The sequence below is a fragment of the Canariomyces notabilis genome, assembly GCF_033297395.1.
Source record: "Canariomyces notabilis strain CBS 508.74 unplaced genomic scaffold N656scaffold_3, whole genome shotgun sequence".
NCBI lineage: Eukaryota > Fungi > Ascomycota > Sordariomycetes > Sordariales > Chaetomiaceae > Canariomyces > Canariomyces notabilis.
Genome location: NW_027041825.1, coordinates 715,936 through 740,579, shown reverse-complemented (window position 1 = coordinate 740,579; position 24,644 = coordinate 715,936). Strand labels below are relative to the sequence as shown.

The 24,644-nt window shown below is 53.1% G+C and overlaps 7 protein-coding genes across 7 annotated transcripts; 3 read left to right on the top strand and 4 right to left on the bottom strand.

Annotated features, from left to right (window-relative positions):
• Positions 1-820: 820 nt before the first annotated feature.
• N656DRAFT_703229 (uncharacterized protein) lies at positions 821-4,201 on the top strand (the record flags this gene model as incomplete). Its single annotated transcript, XM_064811090.1, has 2 exons — positions 821-3,254; positions 3,630-4,201. 2 exons carry the CDS (start codon positions 821-823, stop codon positions 4,199-4,201), a joined length of 3,006 nt encoding a protein of 1,001 aa, XP_064673249.1.
• Positions 4,202-4,816: 615 nt separating this feature from the next.
• N656DRAFT_775616 (uncharacterized protein) lies at positions 4,817-6,106 on the top strand. Its single transcript, XM_064814477.1, has 2 exons — positions 4,817-5,220; positions 5,301-6,106. The coding sequence occupies exons 1-2, from the start codon at positions 5,107-5,109 to the stop codon at positions 5,946-5,948; spliced, it is 762 nt and encodes a 253-aa protein (XP_064673248.1). The 5' UTR covers positions 4,817-5,106; the 3' UTR covers positions 5,949-6,106.
• Positions 6,107-6,297: 191 nt separating this feature from the next.
• N656DRAFT_765993 (uncharacterized protein) lies at positions 6,298-7,219 on the bottom strand (the record flags this gene model as incomplete). Its single annotated transcript, XM_064813448.1, has 5 exons — positions 6,298-6,438; positions 6,508-6,556; positions 6,611-6,684; positions 6,774-7,127; positions 7,217-7,219. The coding sequence occupies 5 exons, from the start codon at positions 7,217-7,219 to the stop codon at positions 6,298-6,300; spliced, it is 621 nt and encodes a 206-aa protein (XP_064673247.1).
• A 762-nt stretch (positions 7,220-7,981) lies between these two features.
• N656DRAFT_775614 (chaperonin GroL) lies at positions 7,982-10,204 on the bottom strand. The gene is made up of 3 exons (XM_064814476.1): positions 9,985-10,204; positions 9,787-9,928; positions 7,982-9,729 (listed from the first exon to the last, which is right to left on the bottom strand). The coding sequence occupies exons 1-3, from the start codon at positions 10,072-10,074 to the stop codon at positions 8,228-8,230; spliced, it is 1,734 nt and encodes a 577-aa protein (XP_064673246.1). The 5' UTR covers positions 10,075-10,204; the 3' UTR covers positions 7,982-8,227.
• A 459-nt stretch (positions 10,205-10,663) lies between these two features.
• N656DRAFT_795384 (uncharacterized protein) lies at positions 10,664-11,812 on the bottom strand (the record flags this gene model as incomplete). The annotated part of the gene is made up of 4 exons (XM_064817402.1): positions 10,664-10,786; positions 10,902-11,565; positions 11,631-11,683; positions 11,738-11,812. The coding sequence occupies 4 exons, from the start codon at positions 11,810-11,812 to the stop codon at positions 10,664-10,666; spliced, it is 915 nt and encodes a 304-aa protein (XP_064673245.1).
• A 4,812-nt stretch (positions 11,813-16,624) lies between these two features.
• Positions 16,625-17,541, top strand: N656DRAFT_842503 (uncharacterized protein; the record flags this gene model as incomplete). Its single annotated transcript, XM_064819045.1, has 3 exons — positions 16,625-16,757; positions 16,939-16,977; positions 17,135-17,541. 3 exons carry the CDS (start codon positions 16,625-16,627, stop codon positions 17,539-17,541), a joined length of 579 nt encoding a protein of 192 aa, XP_064673244.1.
• A 792-nt stretch (positions 17,542-18,333) lies between these two features.
• Positions 18,334-18,939, bottom strand: N656DRAFT_795382 (uncharacterized protein; the record flags this gene model as incomplete). The annotated part of the gene is made up of 1 exon (XM_064817401.1): positions 18,334-18,939. The coding sequence occupies one exon, from the start codon at positions 18,937-18,939 to the stop codon at positions 18,334-18,336; it is 606 nt and encodes a 201-aa protein (XP_064673243.1).
• Positions 18,940-24,644: the final 5,705 nt, after the last annotated feature.

Below are 24,644 nucleotides of genomic sequence, written 5' to 3'. Positions count from 1 at the left end.
GAAATCTAGAAATTGAGCTGACACAAATGACAAGTCTCTGCATTCAATCGGACCAGCCACCTCTGTCGGTCGGCGCTTGCTTGAGATTTGCTCTCGTGGTTGCATGCTTGTCTGGGTTGTTCTGGTTTGAAGAATCCAACTTTGATACGGATACCTCGATGATTATGATAGCGTTAGTTGCATATAGACTCTGTTATGCACATAAATGATCTACACCAGGTGGGTCTCTGGGGAAGTCGGCTGATGGCCCGCCCCAAATGCACCCCGGTTTAGGCAAGTGCCTTGGGCGCCTCCGCCCTCTCTCACCAACTTTCCAGCCACAGCTTTCAATTCTCCAGCTCCGCCATTTCATTTCGACGTACTGTATTCTCGAACCACGTCGTTCTTCCAGAACACACAAAACAGCAAATATTTTCTGCATTCTTGCCTTAACTTATCCAAGTTGACGCACCCTGCCCGTTTTCGAAGACATTTACTGCGCTACCCAAACATTATCCCCGACCCCATGCAAGCCCTTTGCATTGGACGGTTTACCTCTGCTAATTCGTCCAATCGCCGCGAAATCGCTGCATTCGGTCGAACTTGATCACCACATTTGCCTACCCAAAATCTAACCTTGGAGCCCAGCTCGGTTTTCAGTTCCCATTGCGATCTGCCGCCTGCAAGAAGAACCATTTCCTCCATTTTCTCCGAATTGGCAGCGATCGAGTCGCCTGAAGGCTTGGTGCTGTCGACTATGAATCCCCAGCACTAACCCGATCGCGCCGTGACTTTCACTGCCAAAATCTATCTGGATTTCAAACCTGCCTTGACGCCAGCCATGGAATCTACGTTACGTCTGAAAACCCGCCTGCCGGTGGAGGAGGAGATCGAAAACTGGGACGATGACGATTTTGTTATTGAAGGTGACGACCTTGCGTTTCCAAACCATTCCAACTCGGCCAACGTAAGCTCGAATCGACGCGATTCCCAGTCATCCTTTCGCTCCGACTTCGAGTCTATCTATGGAGAAGAGGAAAAACAAGTGCATCTGCCCGCAAACGACGAGAAGTCGACACTCGACGCGATTGCTGCGGCCGCAAAGGCTGGCATTCCGCTTCCCAAGAATGTGCCACCCTCGGCATTGATGGGAGGCACGATAAAGCGCCTTGGAGGCCGGAAGATCAAGAAGATCATTCAAGAGGATTGGGTTGACGATCTCGAGTTTCCCGATGCCGGCCAAGCACTGCAGATCAAGACCCACGACGGCGCTCAATTTCCAGAAGTCCTGCGCCAGGTTAGTAACTCGGCACAACCTAGCCCGTCAAAACCGCCCAAGGAGGTCTTCACCTTTGTTCGTGATGAGCGCAATGAATCTAAAAGCGCCACCTCATCTGGCTACATTGACCTGGACCGCTTCCGGGACGCCGAGGACGACGACGATTTCTTCGGAGATGGAGCTGCAACCATCAAGGTGTCCAAGAGACGCGACGTGCCAAAGCCGCTCTCCCTCGTTACACCGCCGACTCCCCAGAAGCCAATCTCCGGCGAGGATGACTTTGAAAAGGATTTCGAACTCCCGGTGGATGGTAAGCTCAAGCTTTCAGCCCGGAGGGATGTTCCTAAGACACCTACACTCAGCACAATGCTTGATGACCTGGACTGGGCTGAAGGTAGTCTCGGGACAAGGCATGGCGGAACCCGACGTGATGTGCAATCCAATCGCAGCTCATCTGTCTCTGCTTTCAGTCCCAGTATCTCGAGCTCTATCACTGCCGAGAGCGAGGATGACACTTTCGATGGTCTTATCCTTCCAACTGGCCCGCTTGATTTGGGGGAGCGACTGAAGCATCGACGGCAAAGTCGCTCTCCCGTCCGCATCATCCGGGAACCCATCAAGGAAGAACACGTTGAGGAGCCCATCAAGGAGGAGCCAGGAAAGGAGAAAGAGGAAGACAAGGAGGACTTCCTGGCTGGACTTGATATTGGCGACGGCGATGTTTTCGACTCCAGGAAATTGACACTGCACCGCAACATCCAAGTGAAGGAAACCAGACCTAGCAGTCCCTCAAGGCCTAAAGCTTCTGTTGCACTCAAGTTCACCAACAAGCCCGTGACTGCGTCCCGCCTCCCCCGGCCTATGGGGCCGATGGTGAGTCACGAGCGTTCGCACACACAATCATCACTGGAGCCTGTGTCTGAGAGCGGAGGCCCGATCCCTCAAACCCACACAAGGCGCTCACTCTCGCGGATGGGGGGTCATTCAGCACAGTCTTCGGTGACCAGCGTCAGCAGTGCTACAACTCCGTCATCATCGCAAACCACGACCCCTTCCACACCGCGTAGAAGGGAACTTGGTCAGAAGGTATCTGCAGTGTCGCTAAGAAACGAGCCAACTACCACAAGTGCGCAGCTTCTTCGACTTAAGCGGTCATTGCCGGCAATGCGGGCGCCTCAGTCTCCAGCCCGGCCCCCGGCAACCCGAAGCTACGAGCGACCCCCATCCCGAACCGACCATTCCAGCAGGCCTCAGCCCACAATGCGGCCAAAGACTCCGGTGGAGCGCATGAGAGTCACCGAGAGCGCTGCAGCCCTGGCCCGCAAAGCGCCCGTACCATTCGTTCCCGCAGGCGCATCAGTGTCGCAATCCTACAACATAAACGCCAAGTCCCGAACTTTCCGTCGCCACGATTCGGAAACCAGCATTGAATACCGTCCCAACTCGCGCGCGGTATCTCGGTCGACGATACGATCGCCTAGTCCGCGAAGGTCTCGTCCGACAGAGAAGGTCACTCCTGATGGCGCCTGGAGCAAGCTTAGTATGCCGCGACGTGTGCGTAACTTTGGCGATGGCCATGAGCTGGATGGTTTTGATGATCTGCCTACGTCGAGCCAGGCGGAAGCCAGATATTTGAAGCAGCCGGTTGCTGCCGGATTCAGATCCCAGGGTCGGAACAGGGGCTCTCAAAACATGCCTTTGGACCGGACGGTGACCCCATCTCCCAGCACACCGCTCTATTCCCGGGTCGACAACGTGCCGAGTTTTGCTCGCGATACTGCCGCAAGTCGCATCGCTCGAGAGACCATTCTTGCGCAACGCAACCCAGCAGGCCCGCTTGCTCCACTCACCGCTCAGCGCGTCGCGCAGCTTTCGGCAAGAAACAATTTCAACCCTGTGACTTCTCTGGGCGCAGCGAAGACGAAAAAGCCGAGAAAACCCCCACAATCCAAGCCGCATCTCATTTCCAATCTGAACCCTCCGAGAGACCCCAAGAGTAAGCTGCATAATTCTCCTAACCGTCCACAGAAGTTCCCTATCCGTCAACAACAATGCTCCCCTACACGTCAGCCTCTCAAATCTCCCACATGTCAAGCTCTCAAATCTCCGATACGCCAACCTCTCAAATCCCCTACACGACAACCTGCACACCAACCTCACAAATCTTCTACAAGCCAATCACCCAGTTCTCCTAGCCGTATACCGGTCAAGTCTCCCAGCCGTATACCGGTCAAGTCTCCCAGCCGTATACCGGTCAAGTCTCCCAGCCGTATACCGGTCAAGTCTCATACCCATCAACAACTCAAATTTCCTACCAGTCAATCACTCAAGCCTTCTACGCGTGGTTTACACAGTTCTAACATTGCAGCAGTGGTAAAGGGCATGTGGTACAACCCGGAGACGTACAGGTGGGAGGGCAATGACAACGCACTCAGCGCCTTCGACGTCCCTGCTTCCTCCCCATCTACCGCATCCGTACCTCAGCACCTTATTCGTGAGCGAGAAACAGCTACACCGCGTCCGGCCCTGATCACCAACATCGGCGCTACCAAGGGTGTCCAGGTCGTCGGCGGCATGGTGTTCGACCCGCAAAACATGTGCTGGCTCAAGATAGCCCCGCAGACGGGCAGAGCAGAGCAGAACGACCCACTGGATGGACTGAATGCCGTTGATGACGAGGATGATGTGTTCAAAGATATTCCCGACCTCGAGGAGCGCACGATGGCGTCCAGTGACTGCGGTAACGGCCGCGTCAGCGACATCAAAGACGACTGGCTAGTGGGTGAGGAGTTTGACGTGGGACCTGAGTTTGTGCGCCGACAGCGCGAGGAAGAGGAGCGGTGGAGGAAGAAGTGTGGCCTCTGGATCAACAGCAACGCGGATCGCGGGGAGGCATGGAAGTGGGCGATTCGCGACATTGTCAACCAGAGTTTGACAGATTGACCTTGTCAGTCCGCTGCCGAGCACTGATGGTTCGGTTTCTCGCCCCTCCTGCTTCATGCTTGCCAATTGCCGCTCGTCTTGCAACGATCACTCTTCAGCCATCTCCGGAGAAGCTCTTCACTAAGATTGGGGGGTTGGAAAAAGCAATGTTGTGACGGAACAGTTGGCATCAGGGCATATGGGACGGGCGTCAAAACTACAGCATATATATGGGAGTGGGAGCCGGGTACGGTTCGGTAATTGCAGTGCGTCGCCTACCTTCGGAGCTGCTGGCACATGGGCGGCCCCTTTTCAGTGGTGAGAGCGGGAGCATCACAGTTGTCCTGGTATGTTGCTATTTGTCTTGGCAATATCTCTTGAGCTGTGCCAGCGGCAATGGAGCAAGGCAGGCAAGACGCGCAGGGAATGATGATGATTGATGACCATAGATGACGATAGATGAGATAACGACAGATAGACAGTCGAGCTGTTGCTCGACCCTTGCTCTGGCCTGGGACTATTAGGTACTAATAGCCTTAATAATATTCACTCTGACGGTTCCCATAATTATTAATCTACCTTACTTCGTGTGGTTGAGATGTTACAGTTGCAGAAGACCATATAATCCCAAGCAATCTGCCAGCGGTGCTGTGGTAGGAGTTGCGCCTTAGCCATGTACGGACTATACCGTCCGGTTGTAAGTACGGGGAGCGAGCGATAAGATAACACCAACAGCTCCAGCATCTTCTAACCCCACCCGTCTACCCCACGCATTGGTCTGACGTCGAGACGAGGAACCGCTTCCTACTTTCAGCTCGGTTGATCATTCACCAAGTTAGGGAAACGGACCAATTTATCCTCGAACATCAGCGCCTGCGGCAGCAACGACCAATTTGATCACGACAACAACCTTGGGCTTACCAACTATGGCGACCGAACTGGCCTTCGCCAAGTCCTTCCTCTCCCTACTGGACTCCAAGCCCACAAAGATAACCGCCGACCATGTTGAAGACCCGCGTAACTATCCCGCAAGCACACCCGTAAGCTTTGCCCTTTCTTCCTCTTGTCCCGTTTGAGCAGACTTCATTTTTCTAACCCTTTGGGAAATTCATGATACTAGTACACCCTCCCCCGCCACGCGACCCTCAAGCCGCTCTCCAAACGCAAACCAACCACTACCACCGCCACCAAATCCTCCTCAGCCGCTGCTACCCGGCCGTCAGGTAATAATAATAACAATGAGCGGAGCATCACGGTAACAGTCCGCTCCCTGCGGACCTCGAGTAGTCACGCCTCCTCTCTGGAACTGACGCTTCCCGCCCCGCACGGTGCGCGGACGTCGGTGGCCGAGGTGAAGGAGGCGGTCGCGGCCGAGACGGGCCTGCCCGTGGACAAGATCAAGCTGCTTTTTGCCAAGAAGCCCGTGGCAGACAGCAAGTTGCTCAAGGACATTGTTCCGGGGCTGGGGGAACAGCAAGAGCAAGGGCAGGAGCAGGTGGAGTTCTCGGTCATGATCCTCGGCGGGGCGGTGCCAGTCCCCAAGAGCAGCGGCGGCAGTGGCCAGAGCAAGAGCACGGGTATGAGCAAGCAGACGGCGGTGGAAGAGGATGGGGCGGGGCCGGTCGCGCAGGGCTTAAGTGGGCTTCCGGTGCTTCAGACCGAGGAGTTTTGGGGGGATTTGAAGGGGTTTTTGCAGCAGCGGGTGAGGGACGAGGGGGTTGCAGGAGAGGCGTGCGAGGTTTTCAGGGGTGCTTGGAAGGGCAGGTGAACTGAGGTGGTTTGAACGATCTATGAAAATGAAGTGTGTGAGAGGGATATCATCACTGCTCGAGCGGGATAGCATGTCAATCCTGTCAACTTGCTACTATTGCCATGGTCCCTGTCGCTTCAACTCTAGAGACAAAATTCCTCCTTCGCACCCGGGCTTAACGAACGCTGCATGCAACCTCCCGAGGTAGGGCCTGCACAGTCCAAGACCCATTTGCTTTTGGTTTTGGTAGAGAGTCTGTTCCCGTTGTCAAGCGACACGGCCAGGGCCTGGTTTCCCAAGTACATCGCACGGAAGACAGCGTCACATATGGAACAGCGCTCGCTGATGAAGTAAACAAACGCCGAGCTTATGCAGCGGTACCCTTGCTGACCGTCTTGATGAGCGTGTCGTACTCGATGTCATCGGCGTCGTTGGCCTGCACCTCAGTCGCGAGACCAGGGAGTGCCCGCTTCAGGGCCTCCTTGGACGAAGCATAGATCATCTTGGCCTGAGCGATGGCAGGGTTGGGTTAGTCAAGTTGATAAGGAGGGAGCGCGAGCGAGAGGTGTGAACGCACCATGACTCCGGCATCATCCGGGGACCAGGCGATGAAGGTAATCTTGTTCCTTCCCGGACGTTAGTAGGGTTCTTGTCCTAGAAGGTTTCTTCCGGCACCATACCGGACACCCTCACCAGACGAAAGCTGGTACTCGAAGTCGTAGACGGCATATCGGGGGCCCTTGCCAACGGCACCCTGCACACCAAACCGATCAGTTATTGCGTTCTCGGCGAAATCTCGAAGGCAAAAAGGGGGACAAAGTAGATAGCGAGCCCGTGACATACAGTCTTGCTCTTGGTCTTGGCGTTGATCAGCTTTTCTCGGAAATCCTCGTACTCGGGGCCATCTTCGCTCGTGCTGTCGACAACGATCTCTTTGCTGTCATCCGACAGCTTGAAGATGACGTATTTGTACCTCTTGTTGAGCTTCAGGTCGTTGTATGCCGTTATGCACTCCTGGTTAACGGTCGCTCTGGCAGCCTGGGGGTTAGCACGTGCTGGACGGGGCAAGCCTGAGCCTAGCCGACCGCAGGAAACCTCATGCCCGCTCGTTAAATCGGTCGATTCGCCAGATGCGGCGAGCGAGAGGCCAAGAGAGCAGCCCGGGCTCGACAGGATGAAAGGCAGGGAAAAACTAGACTACGAACCCGGATTGAGACTGCGAAGCGCCATGCAACGTCAGCGACTAACCGAGGCGTAGAGCGGTAATCGCGATCTCGGAAACTTACCATGGTGTCGGCTGTTTCAGGGTCTAGCGCTTGCTAGCGAAGCTCAATATATCGCAAGGGGTAACGGGGGTTGGTTGAGGAGACTGTTACTCGGGAAAGAGGAGGTCAGTAAGGGAACACACAAGGCGGCGGCGGTGTCGTCGTGAGACATGGACAGGGTGAACGGCGGCCTGATTTGCGCCAGGAGGGAGCAAGATGAGGGGTCAAGAAAATCAGCCTGCACAATAGATGCAACTTACGATAAGGGGAGCTCGGCTGCTTGTTGGCTTTCTTTGAAGCTTAAAGTCGAGAAAGCGTACTGCAGTCTATTCCGCCGAAAAAAGGGGAAGGAGAGACAAGGTTGAAGTGCGAGGTCAACACTGTGGAGGCGGATGTCGACAATTGAAATGGATGGATGGAGGGGGAGGGGGCAGGCTGAAAAACAACACTTGATGGATCGGCTTGATCGTGGTGGTGGGGTCAGGTTGCTGGGCGGTGACCGACTGCGCTAGCTTCCCTCCATGTTAATCCCGCGGGGTGTGCCCACCGTCCACACTCCACACAATTGAAAGCTACCTGCTCAGGCATCATGGGCCATGTTTCCCTAATAAGAGCTCTCTATCCAGGGCCATCCATCGCTTGGTTGGGTCGTCAAGGCTACACCGTCAGGCTGCGAATATTCTGGAGCTTTGTCATGTGCGCTAACACTATCACCTCCAAAATACAAAACAGGCCACCCTAAACTTCTGCCTGGTCAGAGAGTCACGATGGGCGCTCTGGTTATCGCTGGTAAGTTACATATTCGTAATCCTGTTTTCTCTCTACTCTAACCCAGTGTGATCGTACTATATACAATGCCGCCACTGCCGCCTTGATGATTATGCAGCTATGAACACAGAGAGGAAAGTTAGAGAGGAGATAGATATTACATGGCACATTGTACAATCCGATAACACCGAAGCCAAATGCCCCCCAGCCAAGTCGCCGAAAATCAAAGACCGGATTCATCGCCCAATACACATTTGGTTGTTTTTACATCATTCCCATGCCGCCCATGCCGCCCATACCACCGCCCATACCAGCTGGGGCCTTCTCCTCCGGTGCCTCAACAATAGTCACCTCGGTCGTGCCGAGGAGCGAGGCGACACCGCTGGCGTCGATGAGACCGGTCCGCACGACCTTAAGAGGGTCGAGGATACCAGCCTGAATCATGTCGACGTACTCGCCCTTGGCGCTGTCGAAGCCCTTGTTAAAGTCGGAGGCATACTCGTCGCTGAGCTTGCCAATGATGACAGAGCCCTCGAGGCCGGCGTTCTCGACAATTGTCCGCGCCGGGCGAGTAATAGCGTTCTTGACAATGCTCACACCAAGCTGCTGGTCAAAGTTGGCGGGCTTCAGGTCGTTGAGAGCGTTGCATGAAGCCTTGATCAGGGCAGTGCCACCTCCAGGGAGAATACCCTCCTCAACGGCGGCCCGGGTGGCGTTGAGAGCATCAACGAACCGGTCCTTCTTCTCGCCAACCTCAACCTCAGAGGAGCCGCCAACCTTGATAACGGCAACACCACCAGAGAGCTTAGCAAGGCGCTCCTGGAGCTTCTCCTTCTCGTATTCGGAAGTGGTGGGGTCAGCCATGACTCCACGGATCTGCTCGCACCGCTGAGCGATAGCATCCTTGCTGCCTTCGCCATTGAGGATGATGGTGTCCTCCTTGGTGATGGTGATAGAGCCGGTAGAGCCGAGCATGTCCGGAGTGACTTTCTCCAGCTTGATGTCCAGCTCGTTGGTGAAGACAGTGCCATTGGTGAGGACGGCGATATCGCCCAGGATGGACTTGCGGTTGTCGCCGAAACCAGGAGCCTTAACGGCCGCAACCTCCAGCTGACCACGGAGCTTGTTGAGAATGCAGACAGCAAGTGCCTCACCCTCAAAGTCCTCGGCGATGATGACTAGAGGACGACGCAGCTTGTTGGAAATCTCGAGGGCCGGGATGATGTCCATGGCGGCCGAAATCTTCTGTTCCGACAGGAGGATCAGGGGCTTCTCAAACTCAACCTTCTGAGCCTTGGTGTCGGTGATGAAGTAAGGCGAGACGAAGCCGCGGTCGAAGCGCATGCCCTCGGTAACTTCGAGCTCATCCTGCATAGTCTTGCCCTCCTTGACGGTAATGACACCCTCCTTGCCCACCTTCTCCATGGCATTGGCAATCAGCTTGCCAATGTGCTCGTCTCCGTTGGCACTGATGGTTGCCACCTGAGCAATCTCCTCGCTGGTGGTAATGTCGCGCTTGTGTTGTTGAAGGTATTCCACGACCGCGTCGACGGCGGCCTGGATACCGCGGCGCAGGTCCATCGGGTTGCAACCAGCAGCCACGTTCTTGACGGTTTCGGAGAAGATGGCGCGAGCAAGGACGGTGGCAGTGGTGGTGCCGTCACCGGCAACCTCGTTCGTCTTGGAGGCGACATCGGCTAGGAGCTTCGCGCCGAGATTCTCCCACTTGTCCTTCAATGAGATGGCCTTGGCGACCGTAACACCATCTGTACGCCGTCAGTCACTTCGCTTCATATACGCCCCGTATGAGGAGTGTAACCAACCCTTGGTGATCTTGGGCGAGCCAAAGCTTGACTCGATGAGGACATTGCGACCCTTGGGGCCGAGAGTGGTAGCCACTGCCTTGGCGAGGGTCTCGACACCGTTCAGCAGAGCTTGCCGGCCCTCGACGCCAAACTTGAGCTCCTATGAAAATGGTGTCAGCAACAGCAGACAGGTCCAAACTGTATATGGTGACGGACCTTATGGGCGAAGCGGAGCTGTTGTGTGGAACGGACGCGGGCCGCCGCGAGGGGCGACGAGACCGATGCTCTTGTCAATGCGCGCTGCATTGTTCTAGTGTATTAAAGGATGTAGACGAAGAGTAACCGGGTTGGATTCGGCAGGGTATCACAGTCGGCTTTTGAGAAAGGTGTAGAGAAGGAGGTGTAGGTTGGAATGGAGGAAGAAAGAAGGTCGAGTTCACCGTCGACGACAGTGATCGATCCGAAAAAAATTCCCCAAAGGTTCCCAATGCGCTGGCCCGAGCTCCCTAGCGGCTAGACCAGATTGGTACTAGCGCCAAGACCGATCGCTGAGAGTTGTTTCTGGAATCATCTGAGCTCCACAAACCCCATTTGTGTTGTTCGCACTTCGCAGACGACAGAGCGCGGTGAACTCGGCTCTTCGAGTACCTCGTAAGTCAGATGGGGTGACGCCGGCTAGCAGCTTCCAGGTGAGCTTTGAGTCAGGGCGATTGCGGCATAATGGAAAATCAGACTTTGTGTTTAAAGGGTGCATATGATTATGAGACACATGAAAAGGACGGGCTGAGGAGAACATGGGATGTGCACGGCTTGGGGTGCATTTCACCAATGATTGCAGATCGAAAGACAAGGTCAGAAAGCACCCATTCCCATTATCAAGATGCTACCTCTAGCCCTACTGGCCGGATCGAACGCCGGCGAAGGGAGAAAGACCCAAATGAAAAGCCCAGAGCCAAACCGCAACCGCAAAGGCGAAAGCACCAATGCCGCCATCCAATCTCAGGATATCCTTCCGCGGCTGGTAAGCTAAAGCGATGTTAGACCAGAAATACAGTCTCAAGTAAAGGATGTATAGCTCACCTCTGCTGTGAACGACGATTGACCTGTCACCGGGACCCTGGTAGCGCCCCTACGCTGTGAGGGCTAATGCTCCAATTCCTGTGGTCGACAGAAGAAGGCCCTGTGATAAAGACATCACGGTTGCTGGGTCCAAGAGAATTACTCCATGTCAGATCCTGTTGGGCAGAACCGAAATTAGCATACCCATGGCCACGATTCGACATCGATTGCGCTCCATGGCCAAAAGAGGTCGGCGAGAGGTGAGGAACCGAGGCGCGAACTGGCCGCTCGCCCGTGACCACACAAAAGTCGTCGGCATCATCCTCGGCAGAAGACCTGACAAGCTCATCGCTCCGACTCGGTCGCGGAAAGGCCTCTGGTATGGCGTATAGATCACAGTCTTCGGTATCACGAGCATCACGTTTTGACGAACCGTTGCTGGAGCCTTCGCCCTTGACTCTGACGTCCTCATCGGAGTCCTCCTCCTTCTTGACGCCGGTCTCCTTCTTCACGCGGCGCCTTTTCTCCTTCTTGACGGGGACGTCCTCGTCCTCGTCATCTTTGACAGTAGCGGCGGCGTTCTCCCGCTTGCGCTTTCGGCCAGCAGGAGCCTTGGGGGCGGCCTTGGCTTCGGAGTCAGCGTCCTCATCGCCTTTGTCCTTTGAGGCCGCAGCGGCCTTGCGTGGGCTGGAGGGAGAAATGTCGTGCGACTTGAGAAGTCGCTCGTATCGCTTGGCACTGCCGCGTTTGTTAGAGAAGGCAAGACGGAATCAACGACCAAATCGGGGAGAGGGTGTACTGACGCAGCTGCCTTGGAGACGATGCTCAGCTCATCAGCCACGGCTGAGAAGTTAACCTAAGGAGGAGTGAGTGATTGAATAAGACACACGTTATGGGTGCTAAAGTATACCTTGCCGGCGGTTGAGTGTTTGATGCAGCTCAGAAGGAATTTGAAATGGCCCTCATTATCGATAGTGGAAGGCATTTTGTCGATGTTTCAAGGCTTCCTGTTTGTCGACAAGACGCGTATGTTAGTCAGACGTTTCTTTCTCACCCATGCGCGACTGGAAAATAGGTATTGAGTTCGGGATGGAATGTCAAGGTCGCGAGTGTTGGGTTTTAAAGTGGTAGAATTGCAACGCTTGGGGAGTTGGGGTTCGGGAAAGCGTCGACGCGATCATCTAAAGATACTAGATCCGATGAAGAAAGAAAGGATTGAATAAGAGAGAAGCGGGACTGGAGATGTGATAATACCTCGAACTTTAGGCTGCCAGAGATACTCAGTCTGAGAGGTGAGGGATTGTGAGTCGACTCGAGGGAAGGGAAACAGAGAAACGAGGCAGAGGAGTTGAAGTTCCGCTTCTGGCTTTCAAAATCGCAGACTCATGCGAAACGACAGCAGAGGAAAAGAAGTAGAAGATGATGCTAATGGTGCTTACCTGGTATGTAGGTGGTCTTTGGACTGGTCGAATGTTGTCACACTGAGGGTGAAATATGGACGCGATGTGGTTTGGAAGAAAGAGTTTGCAAGAGATCGGACTTTGGCTGGTAATATTCTCAGTGAGAAAAGGAATTTGATTTTGGAACTTTGGACGGAAAGAACTGGAAGAGGGTGAAGGTGCCTCAAGTGACCGGAGAACGCGTCTGGTGCCAGAGAAGTCGTTCCAGACGAGCTCAGTCACTCCAACCCGCAACAGCTCCTGCCGCAATGCCCAAGAACAGAAACTTTTGAATCCCAAAACCAGCAATGCCAAGGAAATAGAGAACTCACCACGATAGCAACGGCTACTTGTGCTCGTTACCTGGTATCTACAGTTTTCAGGGCGGAGCAGATGGTACTATGATTGTCTCTCTTTCTCGCTCGGCTGAATTGTACCATGCGTAGAGAGGTAAAGTGTAGGTGAAGGGACCAGTCGATGTTGGAGACTTGGGAGAGGGCATCTAAGTTTAATGGTTCCTTCAAGTTGGTATCTTTACCCAGGATCTTTGTCAAACTGACTAGGACGCGACATGGACACCCGACTGTCGTCCGAAGTTGAGTCTGTGAAGTCTGAACCACGGAATGCAATGACACTGGAAAGAGCAGCCTACCTTAGTTTCCCTTCCCAAGTCGACGTTGGGTTCACCGGCCATGGCAATGCTCAGAGTGTTTATCTCACTGGACACAGCGTGTCACCCTGAATATCGGAACCACCTAGACATTTCAAATCCACTCTCACAATCCAATGCAGTGGACTAATGAGACACCTCATTTTGAGCTGGCCCTCATCAAGCATTGCTATTGTTTTCTTTCACTCGCCGCTGTCCTGCAGTGGCAGCAGTGCTTTGTCATGGTACTTATAGGTTCAATTTCCACTTTGTATTTCTTCCCTTGTATAAAAAAGCAGAGAGCTAAGACAGAACGCTAACACCTGCATGTAAGAGGGTCGGAACAGATATGTACTGTACTTGGCTTTCTTGTTGTACGAAGGCAAAGGTTCTCGTGAACTACCTTAGGTGCTAGTACTCTCAGTGATGCAAGCGATTCAAGCGATTCAAGCGTCAGAGCATGGTTTCTAGGTAGTCAGTTAGTGCACAGAGCGTATTCTTGTTGTTCTCAAACCTAGCAGGACAGGGACGCTTCCAATACTAGTGCCAGCAGGAAACGCTGGAATTCGAATTGGCCACGGTATGTGTGGGCTTATAAGAGTGGACAAAGCACTCAGGCTGGCAAACCCCCTTTCCCAAGTTATGAAAGACAGCTACCAGTAAGTTCTGACATACTCTCAAGGTAAGGCATCTAGTAAGTACCTATCTAAGTAAGGAAGGTAGTTACTACTGGTACTAATACTAGCCTGCAACGCAGTTTAAGACATCTAAGATACGGACCTACTATGTTAGGACGGTCCAGGCTAACACTACTACATTCATCAATATGTCAACAGTCGCAGGAGAGAATATCTAAGTTACTTACCAGTATTCTTCCCCAAAGAAAACTCGGATTAAATATTAGGCAGCATTGGATTAACAATGGTACATGTATTCAGCCAAGGCTCAAAACATCAGGATCGCCCCTTTTCCATGAATACACACTGAGGTAAGGTACCTAAGGTTCCTAGCTAGCGTCTTCTAGTATAAGAGGGGACAGAAGAGTTGCCAAGTAAGTTAGTATCTAGCCCACACAATAGGTGGATAAGCTCAGCAGAATTGTCACATAGATCGAAGTCACTGGTTACTGAGCTATCAGATAGTCCCAGTTCCCCTGAGTTGTCAGCGGTTGGAGCCTGCAAAAAGATACAAGCGTCCAAGTAAGAAATCAGATCGTCCGAGTCTCGCACGTCACGGTCTTTCTCTTGTGAGCTTTACTGACTGACATGGCACTGGCAGTTAACGGAGACAACAAGTTAGCCACTATCTCCCTCACGGACCTGTGAGCTCAGTCTGTGTCAGGTCAACGGTCAGCCAGGTAATACAGTTGACAGCAAAGCTACCAGACAATGTAGAGCCGCCGCCGCCTCCCTCACAACCGGAAGAAGCCCCCGCAACCAAGCAAGCAATCCCCCCAACGGCAACGGCAACCACAATCTCCCCTTCCTTAGAGCCCACAACAACCTCGCAAACCCTCCGTCCCCGGCAGACCGTACCACCATCAAACCAACCTACAGCAATAACAACAGCAACCCCACCACCCCCACCACCTCCTCCTCCATATTCGATCAGAGCGCTTGAAGGCTGACAGACGGCTTCTCTCGCCATCTGCATTGCCAAAGATCCTTCGGCATGCCACCCAACAGCTGTGCTTCTCGACAGTTTTGTGAACTTTGTGTGCCTTGCAGGTTCTAGGTTGACCTTTTAACATCATGAACCCGCCACCCTGCAGAAACCTAACCTGTAGCGTGCCGCCACGGTGGTGTTTATGCTGCCCGAGATGAAGATGACAGGGATGGCCATGCCGAAAGCGATCTTGGACACCAGCGGACCGGCAGAGAGCAGAGCCGGGGACTGGGCAAAGAGTAGAGGGACATGAAAGGGTTTCTTTCTTTTGCTTTGTTTGTCAAGTAGTACAGTAAATGGAGAAGTACAAATTCCCAAGCTGAAACCTGTCTACCTCCCAGGGAGAGGGGGGGTCTTTGACCGTACGGGCAACATTACCATTCCTCGTGACATTATAGTCCGGCACTAGCAAGTACCTGCCATTATATAAACATTAGGACACCGGCTAGGAAACATTATGACACCAGCTAGGTACCATGATGTTGTCATTAAAGTTCAATTTGCTAGTGCCAGACTGCAATGTCATGAGACAGACCGTACAGTCAGAGACCCCCCCTTCCTCTGCTAGGTAGGTACTCGTCACTCGCTGTCTCCTTTGTGCACAGCAACAAGCATCGAGACGACGAGACCGCATACACTGAGCCCCAACCCTATAACGTCGATCTGTGCCGGTTTGTGCTGCCTCTGCCGGCGTGACTGAGGACACGATGATGTCGTCGACGATGTAATGTCTCGTAAGACCCCCATCTCCCTGCTAGGTAGCCATTACCTCCTTCATGGAGTGAGCTCAGGCTGTGTCAAGTCAACGGGCAGCCATAGTACAGTTGACAGCTGTTGTGTTCTGGGCCCTGTCAATGGGGCTCTCTTAAGTCTTAACCCCTGTCAAAGACCCCCCTGACTGTGGCAAGCTCCCTTTTGTATATATATAGTACTCTGATGCTCCCATCTTCCTTTTGTGACCTCGAGGCACAATATCACTACTTTATCTATACCTGCTCATGCTCCCGCCTTCTCCAGGGAGCTTAACTTACTACTATCCACCATTCTCATCTTCTCCCGGGCCGTGTGTTGCAATAACAGCAAGGTACAGTAGATAGAGGAGTAAAATTTTCCAAGCTATAACCTGTATAGATACTCGTCACTCGCCGTCTCCTTTGTGCAACAGCAGCATGCATCGAGACCGCATACACTGAGTCCCAACCCTACAATGTCGATCTGTGCCCGGCTTGAGTGTGCTGCCTCTGCCGGCGTGAAGGACACAATGATGTCGTCGACGATGTAATGTCTCGGCGACTTGAGGTTCACCAAGCTGCTTGGAACTGAAGCATATGGCGGCTGCCGGCCTGTGCCATCCCCGTCATGCGAGGGCAGTAGCCCTCTGCCTTACCGCAGCCTATTCAAGAACATTATCACGATACCTACCACTAGAGATGAAGAAATAGATCGTGGCTTCCAAGATTATTCGGCCTGTGCCCTCCCTTCAGTGATAAAATCACCCAAAGATTCCTCACCTCTGCCACTTCCTTTCCTCCTCTTCTCTCCACGAACCCCAGCTGCAGTTATCGACCACTGGCACCCATCACCGGCCGTCCAGAACACAACTCCGCAGCTCAGGGCCAAAGTAAGTCGATAACAGTACTTCCATTCCCTTTGTACTACCTGTCAGCCTTCTTGAAACCTGCTTCTTGTACTGCTGGGACCAAGATTGCGATCCAAGAGTGACCTCGGATGCCCTCGAGCGATTTCTTGACTCTGGCATCGCAAGATTTTCAATAACTAACGATTCATCCGCAGCTTCCAACTGCCAAACAGACTGCTCTCTTCTCTACCTACCTCGAAATTCAAGAGTAAGTGCAGTTCAGGAATGAAATCAATCCTATCCTCCTCCCTTCTCTATCACTGGCATCTCCCCAATCCTGGCGTCACCTGGGACGTTCTGGCAGTTCTGAAGCTACCTGAGTATTTCCTTCGTTCTCTGAAGTTCTCTCCCTCAGATTCTGGCTACCATACTAACCAAGTGATCTTGTAGAAGCGTACACTCAAAATGGCCGATACGCCGAAGAAGACGGGTGCCGAGACCGGCGCTTATACCATCAACGGCATTGCCCCAACCGCGGCGGACATCAAATTGGTCTATGCCCTGATTTCGAGCTTCAACTCGAAGCCCGATGTGAACTGTGAGTACACCTTCTGCAACCTGCTGCTTACCTTACCTTTTATGTGTCCACTACACCCTCTTGGCTGCGGAGGGAGCTAGTACCTACATGTACTCAGCGTACTAGTAGTGTTCCCGAGCGGCACCTCAAACAAATGAGGATTGGATCATAGATCAATGACATAAACTGACACTCGTCTTAGGGGAGAAAGTTGCTGCTGCCACTGGTAATAGCGCGAAGAGTGAGTCTACCCTAGTACCAATCCTACCAACGTCTTGCCATCACAATTTGCCCTGGCCCTTTCTTTTGTCCCCGCCCTGACCCAGCCGGCCAAACACCATCATACCCAAAGCTAAAGTCACTGCAATCAACCTGCTCACACTCCTTGATCCAAACAGGCTCCCAGGAACGCTGGCGCATCATGCAGAAAAAGTTCAACATTACCTTCGGCTCCGACGACGCTGGTTACGGCACCCCCGGCACTGCCGGTACTCCCGCCCGCAAGGGCAAAAAAGTCACCCTCCCGCCCGTCACGCCGGGCAACCCTTCTTCAGACCACGAGGGCGCCACCGTCCCGGAGACCCCGCGCAAGAAATTCCGCAAAACGCCCTTCAAGGGCAAGGGCAAGGCGGCGGCTGCCGCGGAGGAGGACACGCCTCTGAAGCGTGGAGCCGACGAGATGGCCGTCGACACGGACGACGAGCCGGAGGAGAAGTCGGCCAAGAAGAAGAAGGCCAAGCAGGCCGCCGACATCATGACGGACAGCGAGTCCGTCCCCATGGACATCGGCTCGAGCTCTGAGTAGGCTGGTGGTTTCCAAGATCTGGCCCGGGGTCTTTGCGGCTTTTTTTTCTTTTCTTTGTTTTACATGCATAGAGATGGCCGGGGCCGGTAGCGATTTCACGTAAAAGTTCTCAATCTGGCAGTGATTCATGTGTTCCGTCGCACTCTGCAGTTGTGACCATCACACACAGACCTCCAAGTTGATTTGGTAGGGCAATACAGAAGTATACCACGGCGGGTAGGCGCCCAGGCATGTAGAGCCTTGATTGATGTTGGCAGCGCTGACTCTCCGAGTAGTAGATGAGCACTGCCAGTGAAGTTGAGTGAACCATCAACGTCTACCAGTCTCCAGACAAGGAGCAAAATCAATATCGCCGCATTCAGGACGCGAACATGAATGGAGACATTCATCGAGATGGTCGCCACACCGCAGTAACAGGCTGACAATGCAATCGACAGACTCTCAAACCACCTACAGGTTGAGACGAAACCTGAATTCAAGGAGATGAAGGCAGCCTAGGCAGAAATCAAGAACGACATTGACAGTGATCGACTCAGCTCTAGAAAAGGCAAAAGGAGCAGCCAACGACACTGCGGCATTGTCGGACAAAACTACCTAGATACTGAGTAAGTGAGTACTGTGCATACAAGTAGTGGCATCGCGAATGGAGGAGGACATCCACCAAGAAGTCGCCGGTCGCCCAGGTTCCGTTGACCTTGATCATCATGGCACGGCGCTGGAGGTCCTCGATCGGACCCTCCGCCGCCGCTGCTGCTGCCGTGAGGTGGAGGTTGGTCAAGCTCCCTTTCATGCCTAAGAATTCCAATCCCAATTCTCATTTCCTTCAATGCTCGCGAGATCTTTTCTCCGTCCGGCGCATGCAAGGTCCAGCGCGTTTCCGTCATCCTGCTCCCGGCTGCCATAGTCATGCTCCACTGAGTCCCACAACTCTGCCATCCACTGTTCCGGGGCTTTCTTCCCATGCTCCTTGGCATCCATGCTTCCCGTCCCCGGTACGGCTTCAGGTTGTAGTTGGCGGGCGCCACCGCCGGGTTGTTTGCGGCTCGGGACGTTGGCCGGGACGTCAATTCCCAACTTGAAGCGCTTCAAGTGCGCCTTGTTACACACCATGGTTTCTATGTCCCTATTGTCTCGCTTCCACTGACCGTACTGGTCGTGCCACTCAGTAGCGCGGGCCCCGAACTGGTCGACCAAGTTGTCGAGGACGCTGTCCTGGTCATGGCGGGCCCACCCCGTATATAGGCAGTCTACAGGGCGTCCAGAGCATCCACGAGGGTGCCGCGTGCGAGCGACGGAGTCTAGGTCCGCATGGACAAAGGCCTCTGTCTTGTACTGGCGTAGACTCCGCCATCGACTCTCGTGCCAGAGCCGATATAAGGTAGAGAATTGGCTGTACATCCTTTTTCTCCAGTGTAACTGCGTATACGTCCTATTGCACGGGCTTCTTCTGGGGTGCTGGCAGCGACTTGAAAAAAAAAAACCATAGGAGGTGGGGTGTCGGAGCAGAGGACTACAAGCAAGGTTGGAGCCACTGTCAGGGGTAAGAGCGCGGCAGCAGCGTCCCACGCTGACCTCTCTTTGAAAGTGACTTGGAACTGAAAATTCAGATACCAGGGCGGTGAGTCCAGGGTGATCATCGCGTGTGTATGGCTCTCGAGCTGCTCGATGACAGCTTCAGGGGAGGGAGCTACTGCTTGGGCCGCCATCGTGTGCTGTGCTTGTGTCGCTGTGATGGATTGCTTCGTGTGCGTTGTGGAGAGAGTTGTTCGTATTGCTCAGAGAGAGAGATGTGTGTACGAATACTTTGAGGAGCATGGGAGAAATCGGACAGCGTCCAAGACAGCTATACGCCCTGTTACACCGGCGACAGGACATACTGGAGTCACCAGTTGGGCTGTGGATTAGCAGATGCGTTTCCTCTAAATATATGACAACACATGGGGGAGCCGGAGTTGCTTACCACGATCAGAACACATCCCCTCGCTGGCCTGATCAAAGAACTTGTCGAGTTGGGCACGTCGGGGGCAAGCTGAGCAAAGAACCAAAGCTACCTCCTAAGGTAGTAGGTAGGTAGGTACCTTCGTATATGGCCGCCTGCGTCTCCCCGTTCAACACTCGTTTGTACCGTCGCTTTTTTCCGTTCGCACCGTAGAGTACCTGAACTAACTTGGTACTAGTTGTCTATTAAACCAAACGACGCCGACAGTTGATCTCAATTTCACTATGATGCAGTCCTAGCCGCTTGCCCTTCTTTGAGGGCACGTTCCTGCTTTGACCCTGGTTCATTGTCGGCAGGTTGGTGCCTATGCTACTCGCCGCCATCCTTCCTCAGCAAGTTGTTGAATCAACGCTCCTTCCCGCCTCTCACTGCCCCATGTGTGTCCTGACTTCGTCCCAAGACTTTGGTACTTCCAGTTTAGAAAGATCAAACAAAGTAAAAATACAAATAGCGTAAGATGCTCAGACGGTTTATAAAAGCAAACAGATGTATTATTTCGCATCAGCATTTCCCAAAATCTACCGCTGCTGTGATGATCCCAGTTTCATGCAGACCTTGTCTCATTACAGTATGAGATGCATCAGGGGCAATCACAAAAGGTGGTTTCGGCGCTTGACAGCGATCCAGGCAGCAGCGGCTGTCTTTACAAAAGGGCTCGCAAGCTCGCATTGTTCCATGGTCCAGAATACCTGATAGGAACCTCACCTCAGATAGCTGCAGTCTCCATGCGATGCAAATCGACCACAGCATCATAAGCGGGACCATCGCTGTATTCCGGATATTGCACCCTGCTCCTGGAACTAAGGCACCTATCCTCGCCGCCAGCATCGACTCGTCGTCATCACCATCTATTTAGCCAAGATTCCCACCGGGCCAAGAGCAGGTTCGGTAGAGGTCTACAATACAATCGATCAGACATCTGCTAACTATATTGCAATCGAAAAAGTCACTCTTAAACGACGGACTGGCGAAAAACCGGAGAAAGCACAGACGTCTCATCGGGAGATCAAGATCATGTTACAGAGACAGTCTCACAGTCAGGAATGACATGAAGGCTGCCTCGATGCGTGACTCATCCCTACTCCTCGCAACTCGAATAGCATAGAGGGGGGATACGTCACAATGGCACGAATGTCTAAGAACAAAGGACCTCCACAGCGACAAGCCAGACATCTCTCCAACGACTAGTGACAAGGCCGAGGAGGAAGGCCGGTGGGCCACTTCAGGTGCAAGCTATACAACTTGAATCTTATTAGCAACGCTGGTCTGGCCACGCGAAGCGGTAGAGTGACGCCCTGCTGCTCCCACAGTCCTCTCCGAGGACTGGTCAGGGGGGAGGTAGATCCGACCCTTCAAGAGCTGGAAGAGATCGACAAGCTGCGCGCAAAGCGCCCCTCAGCCCGCAACGGCCGCAAAAGGTCAATACCCCAGTCCTCGGAATTCTTGTGCGCCAGACTCTTGAGCGTGGTTGTAAGCTTGCGCATGTCGAGCTGCTTTGTTGGGTCCGGAGCCTGGTCCTGGAAATGTACCACGTGTGAGGTTGCGATTCCTCGCTCTGGAGGCGGTCTTCAACATGCTTTTTTACACTACACCCGAAGCGCAAGTCGATATTTACTACGTGCACCTGCTCCTCAAGCTCAAGGCGTGGCTCAACAAAGACCACGTCAACCGGCAAGGTGAGCGGTGGAACCTCTGCCACTACTTTGTCAAGACAATTGGAAAGTGCAGAGGCGTCACCAGAAGCGATTTCCAAGCCCAATTTGCTCACCAAAACCTCAAAATTATTCCTTCAGCAAGCAGAAGTACTTTCAGGTTGGCACCTGGTCTTGCCTACTGAGATAATTCTCTGCTTTACTTCTTCCCACGCCGTGATACGCCGAGGCTCTACGAAGTCTTTTGTGTCGTAAGTAAGTTTCCTCACTCAGTTCTGGATGAATGTGCGGCGACTTACTTTTGGTTCTAGCAATAATCCTCGATACGCAGCAACCTGCGACCATGGCCGATTTGCCTTTGAGAAACACACCTGCTGGCGACGCGTCCGAGACTGCAATGCCTACTACCAGCGAGTTTTCCGCAGCCTTGCAGCCATCGACCTCCCGCCACGCCATAGCGTCAACCGATGAGATAGAAGCGGGAGCGCGAAGAGGTCGATTGGCTGCCCGGGTGTACACATAGCCCCCTCAGGGAGGGGGTGGCCAATGTTGACTTATCACCAGCTGAGCTTGAGGATATTGCAAGACGAGTATATGCTCGTCGCCTCCACGGGGACCTGATGTGGAAGCGGACTTAGAAAGCCGTCGCCCCCAAAAGACTTCTGGAAATTGCCAAGCAGGTGCGGGAGAAAGCAAAGGCAGAGGCGCGTGTCCGCTGTGAGATTTGCGACTTGAACCTGCCTACAGAATACGTCCTCGAACTACACTACACCAGGCAGAGCCACCTAGACAAGGTGGCCGGTGTGAGCAAGCCTGCACAGCCCGAATGGCGCGTCCAAGCAGAGGGATCGAACAGGGGGCCTCTCTTCGATATAGGTCAGAGGGGAGGTTTGCCTATTACCACTAAGATTCACCTCAACCAGTGGGGGGTGAAAGTAGGAAGGTGGACTTGACTTATGAAGCCTTGTCTGGCTACCGCTTGAGGAATCCACGCCCATGAGAAGCACAAGGCTACTATCTCTAATAGAGACTTCTATTGTAAATCTACAACGTTTGAACGTTGCCTACGGGCCATCTGTATGACCTAGAGAGGGACTGGGCCACTGCTCGATATGGGAGGAAGGGTAAAGCTGCTACGGCTAGCGCTCCTGTTACTTATAAATGTTCTTGGAGCTTTTCCTCTAGACCCCATACCGAGTATGGAATGCCGTCGCTTTGCTTGGAGGCGGCTAAGAAACCGTTGGCTAGTTGGCAGGCAACCTTACCTAGTTCGCTGGTGACGACAATGGTGAATTGGATTGGGAGATTGATCGCTCACATGTCTCGCAATGCCGGGAGAACAAGCCAGCAGGCTCGACATCAAGGCAGATCCAGTCATGACCTTTACTCAAAGGCGAAAAGCGTACGGTATCCTCAGTGACTCACTTCGCTCCTTGATGTTTCCACAACTTCTACTGTGACGCTCCCAAAAGAGCACACTTTGTGAGTCAGGTATCTCCATCGAGTAGATACATGTGAGCAACTCACCGTGACTACAGTGCTGTACTTTCCTGCGATGGAGCTGCCTGAGAAAGGTTGGGATTTAGACGGGACCACGGCTTGTTCTCTAGGTGAGGACTGAAACCTTGAAATCAAAGAGAATTTTGCCGTTGATAGTCAAGAAATTGCTAAACCACATATAACATTGACGAGGTATCAAATTCGTGCCTTTATGAATACCTACTATCAACAACAGGGTGGTGAACAGTATGTCTCCTTTTCGTGCATACCCTGGCTCGTTGCCGGGCAACGGGGCCTTGGCACCTCCTTTTCTCAATGTCGCACTTTCAAAATCTTGACTGCATTGGCAGAAGGCGGCTTACACAACCTTAATGCATGATTCATTCCATCAAATATTGTTGTGAGTCCGTAGGCTAAGTTTACCTGCAAACTGACTAAGGTACTTATGAAATCCCGAGCTAAGTTGAGGGCAAAACCAAAAGAGCTATCCATCTCCAACTTCCTTACCTGCCCTGACTGAGCACCTACCAAAACCAGACATCAGGGAGAGGCGGAATAATTACTCTGAACGGTTGCACCTCCGGGCGCCTCAAGGTAAGTCGAAATTTGGACCTCTCCTGCTCTAAGGATCTTGCCTGAAATTCGTGTGATGGCGCCTCGGCGATCAGCATGGGGCTTTGATGGGGATTGCAAGCCATCAGGAGGCGTCTAATAATGAGTAGACATAGGCAATCGCACAGCATTAATGTATCGGCACCAGAAACTATCATTCGGTTTGCCCATCATTTTTGCAGGGAGCTGTATGGACAGAATGACGATGATGGTATCTGGCGGTCAAAACACCCAGAACTTAGGTAGGCAGTGGGATGGGACATATGTCTAAACAGCTGTGGAGTGTTGGTGAAAATACCTTACGGTGTTTCTCTCAAGTCACATCACGTTCAACCAATTTGGACCTCAGGTAATGCAGTCGCCCCATGTATTAGTTGTGAGACCACCTAGAAATGCCCTAATCTAGAGTTCGAGAGTGAAGAATCCCAGGCCGTACAGGGCAAGAAGGCCCCAGAAAGAGAAAGACCCCATCCGATGAACTCCTCCAGAAAGCCCAGAACCAGCCATCCAGTTACCCTCCTCCCAAAGAAGAGCACAGCGCAGAGCCGAAATCCGTTGCCCCCATGATGAAGATTGCATCCATCCGTCTGAACGCCATTCATCAATCCGATGCCGCAAGTTGTCAGACCTGGTTGAGATATCTTCCGGAACTCGTAGAGAAAAGGTAGCAGTGGCGAAATACCGAATCAGCGAAATGGTGGCGTGTTGAGTCGGGGAGGAAAGTCAAAGAGAAAAATCAGTGCCAGAAGTCGGCATGTCATCCCATAGGGAGAGAAGTAGAGGGTGCCTGTTGTGCCGCGGGGGAAAGAAAGGGCAAGAAAACAAATACAAATGGCGTCCATCCGATGAGGCTAGCCCAGCCAAGCCGAGAAACCGGGGAAAGAGACCGGGAATTCTGAATTCCACGCCCAAAAGCTTATCCGATCGCTCATGCCGGGAACACTCCAATCCACGTAAAGCGAATTGTCCATCCTCATCAGAAATGCCAACGATGTGTGTGTGCGGCAGGCCCCAAGTGAACAGTCGACTTCTTTAGACGACATAGCCGGTGTCGTCACTGCACGAAAACCCGAGACGAAAAAGGTCAGCAATCTCACTCCAGTAGAAGTCGCAAATCAAGGGCTTGTTGGAAATACTTACTCATGCTCCTCCTTCTTGACCTTCTCGGTCTCTTCCATTTTGACATTGTCCTCTTTCTTGACATTGTCTTCCTTCTTGACTTTGCCGCGCTGCTTCTTCACAGGCTTGACGTCCTCCTCCTCGTCATCATCAAGGTTGATGGCCGAGTCGGCGTCGGCGGCCTTGCGCTTTGTGCCACTGCCGGGGTCCTTTTTAGCCGG